The sequence below is a fragment of the Polyodon spathula genome, chromosome 2 (genome assembly GCF_017654505.1).
Source record: "Polyodon spathula isolate WHYD16114869_AA chromosome 2, ASM1765450v1, whole genome shotgun sequence".
Lineage (NCBI taxonomy): Eukaryota > Metazoa > Chordata > Actinopteri > Acipenseriformes > Polyodontidae > Polyodon > Polyodon spathula.
Window position 1 is genome coordinate 78858753 of NC_054535.1, and position 17240 is coordinate 78875992.

At 38.7% G+C, this 17240-nt stretch overlaps 1 protein-coding gene across 3 annotated transcripts in view; it reads right to left on the reverse strand.

Moving 5' to 3' along the window:
* The window catches only part of LOC121301515 (AF4/FMR2 family member 1-like), a 52297-nt gene that overhangs the window by 8664 nt on the left and 26393 nt on the right, over positions 1-17240 (reverse strand). For all 3 annotated transcript variants that reach the window (XM_041231002.1, XM_041230995.1, XM_041231010.1), the window contains exons 4-9: positions 13214-13255; positions 12721-12807; positions 12244-12280; positions 11766-11820; positions 4399-4558; positions 714-1625 (exon numbers count right to left, since the gene is read on the reverse strand). In XM_041231002.1, the coding sequence (XP_041086936.1) occupies positions 714-1625; positions 4399-4558; positions 11766-11820; positions 12244-12280; positions 12721-12807; positions 13214-13255 (1293 nt within the window). The remainder of the gene's footprint in view (positions 1-713; positions 1626-4398; positions 4559-11765; positions 11821-12243; positions 12281-12720; positions 12808-13213; positions 13256-17240) is intronic.

Here is a 17240-nt window from a genome sequence, read left to right on the forward strand (position 1 = left end):
ATTGTAAATCTCCAAGAACTACTCATATTCATCATCCCAGGGAGCACCTTTCGGTACAGAACCTGGATCTGTGGGAATCTTCCTTGTACCTTTATATTTAATTGCTGCCTGTAGACATGAGAACATTTGTGTCCATCATAACAGCACATCCTATACATTTTTTTGCTTCTGGAGTTCCTCATCTGTTACCGTTTAATGAAGCTAATGTTCAGGTTTACTTTAATGAAGCTAATGGATAAGCCTCTACCAGTGTCAATGCAGCATTTGAAGGGTTCTCAGCCACTGGATTTATGGGGCTAATTTTCAATTTAGAAACCTAAACAAGTGTGTTGCAGATTAATATTATTTTTTTTTTTTTTTGTAAAATGTTAAATGAATGGGAACCAGAGAATAATGCAGTTAGACAGCTACTTAAGTATTTGTTTAACAAGGGCAGAATCTTCTCATTTTAGAGTGAACTCCACTGGTGTCATACCGGTTGCTTTCACACTGAGCTGTCATGTAGCTAACACACCACTAGGGGCACATTTTGTGTACTTGTGGAAAAGAGAATGGACAAGAAGAGAAACCATTCTTAAGCAAAAAAACACATATAAGGATTGATAAGTATAACTGTAACAATGATTAATAGTTGGTAGATGTTAAAAAGGGGAAATTAAAATCACTGGCCAGCATCAAAAACATAAGACAAATTCCAAGTAAATCTAACCAACCTGTCTCTTTTTGTGAACCTTGGCGGGGCCACTGTCAAGAGTCAATCTCCCTGCCTCCTTTTTCCTTTCCACAGATGGCTTTGGTAGGGCAGTTTTCTTGTGGTTGTTGCCTTTGCCAGGCGGCTGTGGGACCCTAGACAGCAGGCTAAGTTGGATCTTCACAACCAGAGCCTGGGGGGCCTTGATGTCTCGGAGAGGGGACAGCAGCCTCCCATCCCCGATCAGACAGAGTGCTCCGCCCTTGCTGAGGCAGTCCTCTACCTGGTTCACAGCCTTATCGGCGCTAGTCCTCACAGAAGAGGGAGGCTGGCTCTCAGCCTGGGGAAGCTGAGAGTACACCGCTCTGCCCTCCCTCTCACAGTCCGAGTCCAAGGCAGGCTTAAGAGCAGCCGCTGGTTCTTTCCGTTTCTTCTTTTCGGAAGGGACGAGTTTAGGGGGCTTGCCAGTCTCAGTTTTCTTATTGGGCTTCTCGTGCTCACTTTTCGTTTTAACCTTCGGCTTTTCTGTTGAGGACTGGTCTTTTCCTTTGGGAGGGGCAGGCTCGCTTTCTACCTTTAGGTCCCCCTGGCACTCCTCCAGCCTGGGTACCTTAGCAGATTTGCAAGGCTGCTTTTTGCCAACTGTCTGTCTTCGGCTGATGCCAGCCCTGTGTGCCGGGGATTTCTGCTGGCTGCCCTTGCTGTGAGAGATGTCCTGTACAACCCTAGACTCTCTGCTGCTCTCCTCATGAGGCGTGCAAGACTTCTTTGATTTCCAGCTCTCGTCTGGGTTGTCACCACTGCTGTCCTGCACTCTGCTCTCCTCAGTGTGGCTCTGAACAGGGTCGCTCTGGCTCTCTGGATGTGAACACTGTTGGTTAACCTTGACCAACCAGTTGTCCAGCTGCCATTTATTTGCTGTTGGAGCATCAGGCTGTAATAACGAAAAAAAAAAAAAAAAAATAGCAATTGTACAGTGCATGGGTTTATTTTCTGTTTCACTTTGGCAAATGTGGACAGACATAGGAACTCATTTCCTGTGACAATACCTGCAAACTGCTTGCCAGTGAGATAGAACCCTCCTATCTGAGAACTAATTCAGCAGTGTTAGGATGGAACAGTCATACCACAGACCAGAAAAACAACAACTCTGGACAAAAGCTATCCATTTCCATTGGCTGTCCATTTCCATTATTTTCTAGTGATGTTGTGATCGATGCTGAAAAACTGAATTCACCTTACAGTATGCAACTGCTTTCAGAACAGGTCAACGGATTAATTAAAAATATTTATTTACCCTTCTCTGTATGCCATTTTATTCTGGAAAATCAATTCATACATCACAGACCATATGAAGGAATTACCTCTGCCAATGCTGTAAGCTCAGCAGGCTAATGCAGCTGTGACATTCATTTACATGAGAAATGTCAGGCATTTGCATTCCAGCATGACTTCCTGCTGCTTCTCTCTGACCACAGCCTACTTCTACAGCAAGACAGCTACAAGACAAGAGCTAGTTTGAGCAGTGAGTAAAACTTATAATATTTCAGTAACATAAAATACAGCAGACATTTACTCTCACATGGAAGCACCTAGTATAACCACAGCAGGTGTCATCTAAACAGGGCCTCAGCCGGAACTTAATTTCACAACATTGGAAAGCGATTCTTTTAAAATGACGGCACTCAAGTCTCTCCACTTCAGAACAATGCCATGCAGACTGACCTAGTTTTTTCTGTCACACAAAAATGTACCGTGTCTCAGAGCTCAAAGAGCTGTTGGCTGCATTTTCTGACAAGCAGACTGAAAATTCCCCACAAATCTGCCGTCATACTCCATGGCTTACATTAGCGCAGCAGCATCTAGATCAAACTGAGAAGACTACGCGTTTAACACAGCTCTGTCTTATGGTTCTTGTCAACTTCCTTACAAGATTGTATTTCCATTGATTTTCCAGACACAATGCCAAGAGCTGACTTTTAATATTATGTGTATTCAGCTACAGCATATTTTTAAGGTGGATCATCAGTTATTGTGTATTCTGTGCCCTAAGATCTGCAGTTTAATGCTACAACTCCTTCAGTTCAAACATTAACACAACACTGGCCAAATGCAGAACGCATATTTATATCTAGATTGGGTACTTGAATACTTTATTAATATACCTTCATCACAAAATGACAGAAAGATTTAAAAATTCCACCAGCCTGCTTTGGTTTAAGACATGATCTTGTAAGTTCACGCAGAATGGTAGCAAGTTGTGTTAATTGTGAAAAGTGTTTAAATCAAGGGAAGTAATGTTAAAACTGTGCAATGCATTAGTAAGACCTCATCTTGAATATTGTGTTCAGTTTTGGTCACCTCTCTACAAAAAGGATATTGCTGCTCTAGAAAGGGTGCAAAGAAGAGCGAACAGAATTATTCTGGGTTTAAAAGGCATGTCATATCCAGACAGGCTAAAATAATTTAATCTATTCAGTCTTGAACAAAGACGACTACGCGGCGACCTGATTCAAGCATTCCAAATTCTAAAAGGTATTGACAAGGTCAACCTAAGGGACTTCTTCGACTTGAAAAAAGAAACAAGGACCAGGTGTCACAAATGGAGATCAGGCAACTCCCCAGTAATGTTGTTGAAGCTGACACTCTGGGATCCTTCAAGAAGCTGCTTGATGAGATTCTGGGATCAATAAGCTACTAACAACCAAACGAGCAAGACAGGTTGAATGGCCTCCTCTCGTTTGTAACTATGTTCTTCACACATTTTTTTTCTTCACTACAGATAATTTACCTAAAATGTAAATCACCACACGTTGTATAAACTGACTATGGAAAGTAGTTGATACACAGAAGACTCTTCCGTCGCTACTGTAAGCATATAATACTGTAATATATTGTATTTTGGATCAGTTTACTGGTCCGTAGTTTTGAGTAGGTGTTATTAAAAAGTTTGCACAAACAGTACAGTTAGGGTTTAACATTAACCAGGGGCCTGTGGAGAATCGCAGTTTGGCCAGTAGTTATGAATAACCACAGTAACATTGCTGTCACCATGGTAACAGGTCGGATGCGGGTGATACGAGTATCATTTGCATACACACATTTTCAAATCTTGAATAGGAGTATTTTCATTTTCTGAGAAGCCCACCAATGTGTGCATGTTAAGGCTGAAATAATACAACAGCATATATAGAAAGGCTTTGCTTGGCCGCTTTTTTTTTTTTTTTTTTTTTTTTTTTTTATTTGAGATGTGGGCCCTCTTTGGTTACAGTACACATTAGAAACAAAACGGAAATGAAAAACTATCATGAAAGAAAACGCATGTGAGCTAAAGTTATTTTGTTTTCCCCGTTTGTTTCAGGACAGAGTCTGTTTGTGTTCACAATGCAGTTTGCAAGTGCACTCAGCTCGTTTATATGGTGTGTGAACCGAATGTTTACAATATCCTGCAAAGCATATTGAAAGACGGCAGCTATTGATGTATTGCTCTGGTTTTTAATATAGCATGTTTTAGATTCTTACATATTTTTTGGAAAAAAGCACTGGGGGAGCACTTTGCTAATTTAATGGATGCATTTCTTGAATGCATACAGTAGGAAAATGCAGTTTACACAATGCTGCACAGTTCTACTTTCGGCTTTAAACAAGTAATTTGAGAAATGTAGAGCCCTGACATTAATGGGAAATCAATTTTTAAACTTGCTCACCTTCACCTCAGGCACTGGCGGGCTCTTTGGCTCCTCCTCATTCTCGCTGGAGCTGCTCTCGCTCTCAGTCTCAGAGCCCGAGGTGCTGTCTGACTCACTCAAGCTCTCGGACTCGCCGCCACTGGAATGTGCCGACGGCACACCGCTGCTCTGTGGGGCACTGGAGGGGCAAGGCAGAGAACCTCAATCACACAGGGAGAAACACCAACTCCCAACTAGAAAACCAGTTCTACTTTACTAACAACTCAAACAGAAAGTTTAACAATACTTGACACCAGTTTTTTCTTTTTGTTTGGTAGAAAGGATTGCGACATACTGCAAGACACGGATCAAAACTGTCATAATTTAAACAACTGCAAGTGTAATGTATAGAAAATGAGCTGAACTCAAAGACAAACACACAAATTAACAGCTATATACTGCAAATAAAACTTTCAAAACCAAAAAGGGTTTACTATAAGTAGTAGCAGTTTATGATATGTTGTCAGTTAAGGGGTTTAAAGTTGAAACAGTTCCTCATAAAGCAATCTGTGTTAGAAACCAGGTATTGCTCAAAAATAATAGTTCATATCCTGCTGTGAGCAAATATTTTAAGTTTTGCAGAAGATATGGTCCTGTAGTAGCATCACACGTATCTGTAATTAGATATATAATATATATATATCATATATATATATATATATATATATATCTATAATTATATATTATATATATTATATATATATATATATATATATAATATGTGGGTGTGACACACACACACACACACACACACACACACACATATATTATATCTACACACCATACATTTATCTACACACCATACTCCACACTATTAAGGGGAAAAAAATTATACATTAAATCCAAAAATGTAAGATCTCTCCACCCCCCTGAGTTAATACTTGGTGGAAGCACCTTTGGCAGCAGTTACAGCCGTGAGTCTGTTGGGATAGGTCTCTACCAACTTTGCACACCTAGATTTGGCAATATTTGGCCATTCTTCTTTACAAAACTGTTCAAGCTCTGTCAAGTTCCTTGGGGAGCATGATGGACAACAATCTTTCTTGAGTAATGGCTTCCTTCTTCCCACCCTACCATACAGGCCAGACTTGTGGAGTGCTTGGGATATTATTGTCACATGCACACTTGGCCATAAAAGCCTGTAGCTCTTGCAAAGTTGCCATTGCCTCTTGGTAGCCTCTCGGATCAGTCTCCTTCTTGCTCGGTCATCCGGTTTGGAGGGACGGCAGGGTCTGGGTGGTGCCATACACCTTCCACTTCTTAATAATCGTCTTGACCATGGTCCAAGGGATATTTTTTTTTATACCCATCCCCTGATCTGTGCTTTTCAACAACTTTGTCCAGGAGTTCTTTTGAAAGCGCCTTGGTGCTCATGGTTGCGTCTTTGCTTTGAAATGCACTACCCAGCAGAGGGAACCTGCAGGAACTGCTGAATTTATCCTGAAATCATGTGTATCACTACAATTTAACACAGGTGGAGGCCTTTAACTTGGTGTGTGATTTTGAAAGTGATTAGTTACACCTGAGCTAATTTAAGATTGCTATTACAAGGGATTGGACACTTATCCAACCAAGCTATTTCAGTTTTTATTTTTAATTAAATTTTCTACAAATTTCTAGAATATTTTTGTCACGGAAGTTGTGGGGTAGGATGTGTAGATAAATGAAAAAAAAAACAACTATTTGAATGCATTTTAAAATTCCAGGCTATAATGCAACAAAAGGTGAATTTTGAAAGGGGGTGTATACTTTCTATAGGCACTTTAATATATATTTGATGGTATAAAACACAGTTACATCTACTGCTTATTTGGGGCTGGAGGTTCAGCCCTGAATACAAATATTTGATGGGCTCCCTATCCACCTTAAATATAAACAGCTAACAGTCTCCAGCCATATGAAATGAATCAGAGTGTAGCAGAACATCTCACGGGCTGTGCAGTCCTCAGATCACCCCACTCCCCGCTGAGAACACAGCAGTGCTGCCATCCTGCACTGTTGCTTAAGCCAGAGTACACAAGCATTTTAGTAGCTGTACTTTTTTAAAACAAACAACAACAAAAAACAATTAAAATAATAATAAGACAATAATAATAATGTGGCACAAGCATTTGAGTAACACAAAATTGAGACCAATGAGAAGCGTTTCCTCTAAGCTTTATAGATCAAATTAATTTTATTGGATATATTATTACAGCCGGATTTATTATTACACCACACTTAACATATTCCTTCGAATTTAAGATGCAGCCCAAATTTACCACCCTCAATTTGAGGGGAAAAAAAAAAAAAAAAAAAATGAAGATATGCATTTACACAGATACAACCTCAACTACACTGTTGTACTGTACAAAACTGACATGAAACAGTGCTGTGGTAGAGCTTGTTTGTTGTGCTGCGCACTGTATAACACTTAAGATGGCGTCTCTGTCTTACACATACCACCACTCACTTACGACCTCACACATCCCGACAACAGCAAGAATGACACAACACTCCATGGCATCAGGCAACATGTAACCCAGCAACCACAACAGCATTGAACATTGCTTAGCATGTCGAAAAGATACAAGGGTCTGATCAGCATTTTCCGAAATGTCCAAGCAGGTACGGTTTGTTAGAAATGCTGAAATTGTAAATGTTTCTCTTAGAATTCCTCAGGAAATTTGGTTTGTTTTTTCTCAGCCGTGTCAAGTTACTGCTTGTGTATTCTGGCAGACACCTTTGTTGTCTTTTCTTGGCAGTCAGTCACATTGCTATTTGTGTACTTGGGTAGTCACGTCTTTTGTTTATGATTTTGATACACGCATCACTATACTGTACTCTAAGACGTAGGCTATTTTTGAGAAGCAAAAAATGGTTAAAAAAAGTGTGTCTTAAATTCGAAGGAATACAGTAAATAAGAAAAAAGGCTGCAATATAGAACTATGATGATATAACTTAACCACATAATAACCCCCCCACAGGCTAACACAGTGGTTTTCAAACTGTGGGGCGCTAACACCTGACTGTAAAATACTTTTACGCCTCCAGGATGATTGACTGATCAACTACGGATCATGTTTCATCTGACCAACCTCCTGTGAAATATGACCAATCCCTGTCCACATAGTTTGTGTTGTTTCAGACCTGTCGTAGCTCAGCGATTCTATGGTCCAGCCCTGCTCTCCTAGATTTGAACGTTGTGGGGCTAATCATGGCAATTGTTCCTACAAAAGTGCAGCGGCGCGTTTTACGTTTTGTTCACAAAAATAAATAAATAATACATTTAGATAGACCTGCAGTTTATAAATAGGGTGGGTGGGGTCTTGGCTAAAGTTGGTTTAATTTATGAGTTTTGCTCCATGCAGAAAACAGTAAACGAGGGTGCAACATTTTATAAAATGAACATTTTATAACTTTATAAAAAAAATACGCTGGACAAATATTACTATTCGTAACTGCATTAACATTAATAGACTAGTCAGTTATTAAAAATGTTGCCCCCCTCGTTTCCTTGTTCTTTATTCCGCTTTTACTGTATCAAACGCGAAATTAAGGACTTGGATGATTTAAAAGTGTTTCAATGGTTGTAGATTAAGCACCAACGGCGTTACTACTAGTAAAACCAGACTGTGATATAAATAAAAGATATACTGTAATAACACTACTACTAATAACAATAGTGCGATCAGTTTAATTTACAGGGTTTGGCTGTGGAACAATTAAACAGGCTTTTAAATCCTCCACGTCCTTTCTCATCTAAATGTGGAATAAAGAACGAGAATAAGTGACTATGTATTGCTGTTAATACAATAACGAATAGTGATTGTAACAAAGTGTATCCATCTTCAAAATATATATTGACAACACTGTCTGAATGCCCTGCCCGGGATTGGTGAAGGTGGATGGAGGGCGCGGTTTAATGTGAAAAGAGCAACAGGAGTGCATGCATGAGCGCAGTGAGAGAGCGTTCCCTTTCAAGTTGAAATGCAAGTATTACCGAATGGGTGGTTGTACCAAAGCCGATGCAAAGGCATGATCACGGAACAACCGTAAATTCTACAAGGCTAAACCGAAGGCTGCCTTGTGCATTACCATTCGACTGGGAAGCCACCCTTAACATTCTAGTTCCAAAACCAGGGTTTTGAGGACCCATGACATTTAGTCTGTAAAGGTATGGGGAGTAGCCCACTGCTGCATTGCAAATGTCCTCGACAGATGCACCCTGGAATAAAGCCCACGAAGTTGCAAGGTTCATGGTTGAAAAGGGCTGTGAGCTTTTCTGGAGCGGGCAAGTTGGCCCGCTCATAGGCTGCTGACTGTGTCTGGACAGCCACTGCTTAGACAGGGCTTGACAATGGGACTTTGCCCCATAGCAGATAAACTTTCAGACTGCCTCCAACTTTTTTGTCCTGTCAACATAATACACCAGGGAAGGGCGAACTGGGCAGAGAATATGGATTGTGGCTCCGTCAGACTGGCAAGGAGGAGGACGGAAGCCTCCAATTCCACAGGCTGGTTAACATGGAAAGCCAAGATAATCTTCAGCAAATAGCAAATTTCAGCTTAGCAGAATGCAGGGGTTCAAAAGGAGGCTTCATGAGTGCATTAAACACCACGTTTAGCCCCCAGTGAGGAACAACGTCCTTCATAGGCGGACGAAGCCGTAGAGCCCCTTTTAAAAATTGCCGTGCCAAGAAGTGAACTCCTGAGGAGACCGAGCCAATCTTGACATGGCAAGCTAAAATAGCTGCCACATAGACCTTTAAATGTGGAGGGGAATTTGTCCAAAAAGGTCCTGCAAAATTGCAGTATAAAACTGCCATGGGACAAGTCGTGGGGTCGAACCCCACTTGTACCCGTAGTGGGAATGCGTGGGCGCTGCTCTGGCATTCTGTAGGGTGTCAAAAACATTGTTGTAAAGTCCCAGATGGCTCGAATGAGCCTGGAGTGGCTGCTGCTGTAACCGCTGTTTTTATTTTTAATTTGGAATTCTATTTATTCTGGATTTAAATATTAGCAATGCGTACTCAAACCTGGACTGAAATATTCAACCTCAAAACTTTATAAAAATCACTATCAAAATAACAGCACTTCAAAGATTTAACAACGTTTTTTTATTTAAATTGTTACCACGCTGCAACTATCAACTATACAAAAAGCTGTGTAGTATCCAATAATGAATTCATTAATTTAAAGCGAGTTAAACCTCAAAACCCATTTGCATAAACATACAGTAATGAGGCGTGTCAGATGCAGAGTATTGCTGGTGTTTCTTTGTACCTATGCGAGTGATATGACGCCTTTTTGGTTAAGGTGTAATTTCAAGGTTTGTTGGTAAAAGTTCAATACACTAAAATCATGGAATCCGTGACACCCGTGACTTAATCCCAGTCTTACTAATAATCAACCAAGTAAACTGGCTACTAAGCAACCCGGCTCAGAGCTTTAGTATGTCAGTTAAAATGCCACAATAAACTGTCAGTGAAATATAGTATTTTTTAAGAACCATTAAAAACAGAAAAACACATACATGCTATTGAAATAGTTCATACATTTTCAGGGAGTATTCATCATTATCCATTACCTCCAAAATAGTAGCCGGCATTACATATAAAAGTGGTGGTGTCTACCTCCTATGAATACTGCAGTTTGCTTGTACTACACCTAAGCAAAAAAACAGCATTGTATTGCACAGCAAAGAACAATAAGCACAATCCAAGTATATCTGACAGAACCCTAAAAAAGCTTTATCACCAATTGCAATATTTTATAGAAAGTAGAAGTCACAGACTTCTAGAAAGACAATGCAGTGAAGGGGATTCACTGTAACTGGAACCAACATGAACCAATAAACAAGGTTTGTAGTTGACGACCTCCAACAACAACAACAACAGTACTGCAGTATCAGTGCCTTCCAAAACTATTCATCCAGGTTGTTTTATTATTTTTGTTCAATGTATAAAAGAAAACAGAGCACACTAATTACCTGTAACAAGGACATATTGGAACCTAGCTATCCGAGTCTGTCCCTCTAGGGACTGGAGCCAATTTAGCTCTGAGCATCACACCGGTGCACCCAACATCACTGTTCCAGCTATTAATGGAAGTTTATAGGAGGCTCTCTACAGATCCATAGAAAATCAGAACACGGTGTTCCAAATGCACTAGAGAAACTGTTTAAATGTCTTTACTTTTAGTTCAAATAACTGACTGCTTCCCAATGAGGAGTTTATGATCATTTAGCTCAATTGCATTTTTTTTTTTAATATACAATATAAAATATTGTATTTTGTCCCATTAACCTACTGTGTTTGCATATTGTTCTATGAGCCACTGTTTCCAAATACTGTAGGCATACACAATATACATGCTTATTCTGTGTGCATATATATAGTTTATATTTATATATAAAATCCATTACCCTATTTATATACTACGGTTTTCTAATTAAACCTATAGAGGAAAAAGCAGCTCGTTAAAAACTGCCTGTGGCCCAGACATCTTGGTGCAGCTAGCCCCTACAGACAAAGAGATGCTTTTTCTGTCAGCATACAAGATCCCATGAGAAGTAAAAACTACACAACAACACCATCCTTTCACAGTCTTACCCTTTGTGCATCTTACACCATGAAACACCAGGTCTACCTTTAAAAAAAAATCATCTTTTTTATAAAAAAGCAAGTGGGGCTCTTAACTCCTTTCATGATTTTGCTAATTTCATAGAACATTGGTAAAAGAACTTGGACTGATATCTGTGCTAAAAAGCTGCAAGCAAGTGAACCAGTACATTAAAATCAGCTTCAGACTGCAGCAGGTCTTGTGTCTCATGCTGCAGATACAGTAGGAACTCAAGACCCAGGCACGAATTGAGACTGGAATTACATCCACAAGCCAAGCTTGCATTTTCAGTGAATACCAAGTGATGCAGAAATGGATTCTGTACTGATACTACATGTTGTGAGATGATCAATTAGTAAATAAAGTATCAAATCAGATCACTTGGGGGAGGGGGTGGGGGGCTTTTGGTTCCAGATAGGGGCCTAACGATACACTATGTATTATGACATGCAGGTCAGGACAGTATATGTATCACAATAAATGTGGTCATCCAGATTAGCTGCTTGTATGATGCATAATAAGATCAAATGGTCATTCAATGATGGATCATTTTGTGGTATAGGACCACAGTCGATGTTGAAAATAAAAATACAAAATGGCATTAGCTTGCAAGACTATCAATAACTTGAGTCAAACACTTATTTTTGTTCACATGGTAAAGAATGAATATAGCGTACTTGTAGAAGTAAACTATATTAAAAAAAGATCTCCTATTTCAGGGAGCAATAACAAGCAGTACTTACGATGATCCCTGTTGACAGTTTGATGGCGGTACTTTTGAAGATGAATCATAGTGTTCTGAAAAAAATAAAAAACTTAACAGTGTAAAAGATCTATGAATCTCAATCCCTTATGCGCTATAATAAAAGTACTATTTCTGAAGTGCTGCTGCGATGTATACAATTGAAAATATCCTCTTTTTGCCATTTAAATCAAAACTAAATATTTCAGCAAAGCAAATACCGATCTTGGTTTTCATTTTGCCACATTGTGCTGTACATGGACAGAGCAAATGGGGAAGTAAAGAAATGCCAAATTACAACAATACAATACTTCTTGTTAGGGAGCAGCAATGATTTAAATATCTAAGCTGAGGTTCCGTTGCTGCTAAGTGTTTGAAATCCCAGGGTCTTTCAATAACAGCCTGAGTGTCCTGATATGGCTCTGGGTGTGGCGTATAATGATTATATATATATATATGAAGTCTGCTTAAAAACTTACTTTGTCCCACAAAACCAGAATGGGCATGCTGAGATTCCTAGAAACAAAAACAGGAAAAAAAAAAAAAAAAAAAAAAAAAAAAAAAAAAAAAAAAGTGTTTGAGGCTAAAAAGGGTCGCCACATTTCCTGTTTTGTTCTTTCAACTAATTGGCCTCCCAGGAATTAAGATTTTCATTTTACAGAAACTGCATACCCAAGTATCCTCTTCATAGCCAGACAAAATAAACTTTTATTACTTATATACTTCATCATTAATGAGCTTTAATACAATGGCAGGGATATTTAGTCTTCAACATTGTGTTTTATCTTTAGGCAACTGACTTTAAAACCCTCTACAATCAAAAGCAACAAAACATACACAACTTAAATTGCTACCTCATCAAGGAAGTGCAGAAGACTTCAGCGATGTGTTTTGCTTATTTATTTATATTTTTTACCCACTAATAATCCTGCGGCTTTAAACACGGCTTTACTCACCTTTGCTGGGAAGGGAAACTTCGAAGGCTCTGCTGTGCTTGGTGTATGTATAGCTGTCAAGGGTGGAGGCCAAGAATGGGTCATTTCCTGTAATAACAATGAGTCAGAAGACAGACAGAATGAGAAGGTATCAAACAAAAGATATAATTTCATCGTTCACCCAGATTGTCTACGCCCCTTATTTCCAGCTACGGACATCCTCAATAGCTCTTTTTACAAAGACGGCAAACCATCACGGACCAGCAGTGTAATAATTTGCATCACTTCACACACTTGTCGCCAAAGGTCATTTTGGTTAGAGTTTTATTTGCATTAACGAATGCATTATCCCAGTGGTTTATAATCAACACGATAGACACTGACGAAGTAAAACAAGACTTATTGACAGTGTACTCTAGCAAGATTCTATATTCTAGTCAAACTGATTTTTGGAGCAGCCTATAAAAAATGTACAAAGCAGGGATGAAGAAATGGATTACTGACGCATATTTACCCTTAAAATGTCTTCTACGCAGTGGGCTTCATTGGACAGTGTCTGAAAAACAAAAGTACAATATAAAAAAAAAAACTTTAGGTCAGACAGACAGACAGACAGACAGACAGACAGTAGTTAATAGAAACAAAATCAAAAGTGGTAGAAATAACTTCAAATTCTGACGAGTGGTTCCCAAAATAAAGCCTCGCAATATAGTGAACAACACTAAGTCACCTTGGCCTAAAGTCACACTGAAATAATTTCTTTTACATAAATTTCCATGCAAATATTCATTTAAAATCCAGGAAAGCCGTTTCTGTGCATTGCTGGAAAAATACTGGAACCATGCAGATACTGTACTAATAAATGTGTGCCACAATGGGGTCGATTTAAATGGTAGTTAATCTACTGTTTCCCCAATGTTTTCGCAAAGCGCTTATTTTTTTAATGATTCACATATTTAGTAGGGATGGGCAACGACATGAAAATTGTATACCTATATATCGTGCATGTATTTCAAGATCGATGTCTTCCAAAACACAGAAATATAATAACCCAATTACAATATCAAACATATATAGGACATAAACTGATATTTACATATGAAAAGCAGTAACTTATTTTAACTTAGTGATGCTTTGCTTCCCAATATCCATGGATAATTCAAGGTCTTGTTATATTGTTTTACTATTTCATCATCAGCCATCACAAAACTGAAATATTTCTATATTTCACTGCACACTGACTTTATCCAATCGGAAGTAATTGAAGTCAGCTGCTCTGTGTGTACATGCAGACTCAGACACCTATAAGAGTAGTAAGTACTGTGTCATGATGAATTTTGCATTATTTTGAGATATGTTTCGATGTTTTAAAAAGTACACCTCATTTATAATACCAAAAGTTCACATTTTAAAAATACATTAATAGTGCAAGTAATGAACCGCTGAGGCATGCGCATATCTCAAAATAATGCAAAACGGATGGCCAATGTGCTTATGCAGCATGCAAATAACATAGTTCTGTGACTATGAAGGGGAGTTAAATTTAAATCAATGTATTTACTTAGAAATTGTACCTATCTTTTTAAAAATGTGTAATTAGTTTCAGCAGGAAGAGTGTTTTTGCATGCAAAACAAATCGACAATGCTTGATGTGTGTGAAGCCAAGTTGTTCATTGTTTTTGATCATCGAGTTAATTCTGTAAAGGACATTTAACAAAATAAACTTGTAAATACTGTAAACGTGCAAGTTCTGTTAATTATATGCATGTTAATGCCATGGCTCATGTGCATCCGTGGTTAACTCAACACCTTGGACAAGTCAACACTAAATTACATCTCTATGGGATTTCGGGTTTTAACCAAGGTTGACTGTATATACCAGGGGTGGCCAATCCTGGTCCTGGATGGCCAGTGTCCCTCCTGGCTTTTGTTACAACTGTGCCCTAAATTACTTAATTAGACCAATCGTCTGTGTACATGAATTTTTAAAAATCTTATCCCATGATATCGCGATATTGATAACATATCAAAATATCGATACTGGTGCCCATCCCTCGTATTGAGATAAGCTGCAGTTTAGATCAATTGAATAGTATTTGGGTTACCATCTGGAACCAAAAAGTCACATGTGTACAAAACAGCATTGCAACGATATCTGATTGCAGGATAGGATGTACTATAATGGTGTTCATTTGGATGAACAAAAGCAAAACAAAAAGCAGCAAATACATCAGCCTTTCAGCATCAGGTGCTGCAAAGGAAGCAAGCTAACTGTGTAAAATGGACATTTCAGGCAGTCCTTAATTGCTTCCTGAAAGTTTCGTCGTAAGTCGAAGCACATTTTCCCATAGGTACAATGTTATAAACTAGGGGTTTTGTTCCTGACTCTTCAGCCAAATAATAGTTTTACAAAAATGACCCATTATATTGTATTCATGCAAATATTTAACTCTTTACACTCAGCCCGGTAGTTACATGCATATTACTCAGACACCTACCTGCTTGTTTAAAAGTACAGACTAGGGGATTTCCAATGACGCGTTCAGTGTGTGTATGCGGTACTCCTAGCAGGAAATATGATTGCCTGAAGTTATGCCCCTCATCATGTGACAGAGTTCACAGCTTAGGTTTCATTTTGAGTCAATAGCTCTTATCAGACATTGTTAACGGCAAATAAATTATAAAAAAAAAAAAAAAAAAAAAAATGCTTAAAAAAAACCCCCAAACACGCTAAACTGAGTCATGGTGACCATGGCAGGTACTGTGGTTTGGACACAGAGCATGCGCACATGGCGCATGGCTCAGGTCTCACCGTGTCGTAAGTTGCATATCAATGTCGTAAAGTCAAAGCAGGGTAATAATGCAAAAGAGTCGCAAGTGCCGTGCGTCATAAGTTGAAGCGTCGTAAGTCGAGGATCGTCTGTACATGAAATATACCCTACTTTGTTGACTTGTTTTTATTGCATCTACATGCCTTGTGAGCCTTGAACTTGCAGGTTTATGTAATACAATTTTATAAGGAACACATCCCAGTTTGCACCCTTGCTTCTTAGTTGAAACCAGATTCTTCTAACTGTATAGGACTAAATCAACACCAATACAACTACAGTACACAAAACAACACAAGCTGTGCAGTACAATTCTGAACGGTAATTACAAGCACTTATCTGTAGGATTATGGAATAAAAAAACAACTTCTACTCTAGACTCACCTGATAGGATTTCTGAATAAAACAAACATTTTGCAGGAAATGAAGTCAGGCTATGATTACTGTACTAAACATGAGAAAATTACTTTTCGCTCTACATTACATTTCCCAGCTTAAAAAAAAAAAAAAAAAAAGACTTATACTAAGCTCTACATTACAATCCCACCAGTCTCTACCATTAGCTCTTTGTAAATGCTGATTTCAACAAGTCCCTTTCGTGTGGTAGTCTTATCTACTGTATTTGACATAACATGACATGGAGTTAAAAGCCTAATGCGGGAACAGTCTGTAGTTTAACAGGGTTTAAGTACTGCAAGCACTGGATGTACTAAACTTCTGTTTTCTGTGTGGGTGAATGAAAGGAACTGAACATGTTACAATTGCAGCAACATTGTGTGCTTGGGGATGTTTTGGGGACAATTGCAAAAACTTTAAATGGAACACTGTTTGTAACAGAAAGAAGACAGTGAAAATATTTTTTTTTTTTTTTTTTTTTTTTTTTTTTTTTTTTTTTAACAGTAAATCAGGTACTGAAAAGCAGAATGTGTCCAGCAGGCTGTATCAAATAGTTTTGCATTGTACTAAACCAAAACTGCCTACAAATTATACTGATGCACAATAAAAAAGCAACAGTCAAAGTTCAACATCAATAGCTCATTGGGCACATACATAATGTTATTTACATTTTAAATAGTGAGCAAATAGGTTTGTTGATTGTTTAAGTAGTATTGTTCCTTGGGATAAGAAAATACTAAGCTCAAGTCCTATGATTTCATAAAAACACCAGGTGCTCAGTGTTTGGTATTTCAGTTGAGTTAAAATTGTCAAAATGAGTTGATTAAGAATCTATGTAAATAGCCATTTGAAAAGACATGATTTTAATTAACGCAAGAACGAAAGAAAGATTCGACCATACCCCGCTTGAGTAATGAAGATCGCCTGGTTGCTATCGGAATGATTGAAGGCGGCCTGTCTGAGAGAGGTTGCCCGGAGAATGAGATGTTCTGCTTCAACAATCAGCAGATTAGTCTAGAGAAACCAGGAAACAGGCTCTGTGAGGGACAGACCACGTCCTGGAAGGCAGAGTATCACCACACCGGCCCACCACATTGTGGTGAAAGTTGTTGACTGTTGCTTTGTTCAAGCCAACCACTAGAAGTGCGATGATGGGCAGAATCTCCTTTAACATAAGAACGCCTTTGGTGCAGATTGAGGGCAACCTTACTGCTCAGCGTTACATCAGTATATATATATATTTTTATCACTAATGAAAGGACATGTACATACTGAGTTGCTCAATGGGTTCAGACAGTTTACTGTGTATCACATAGT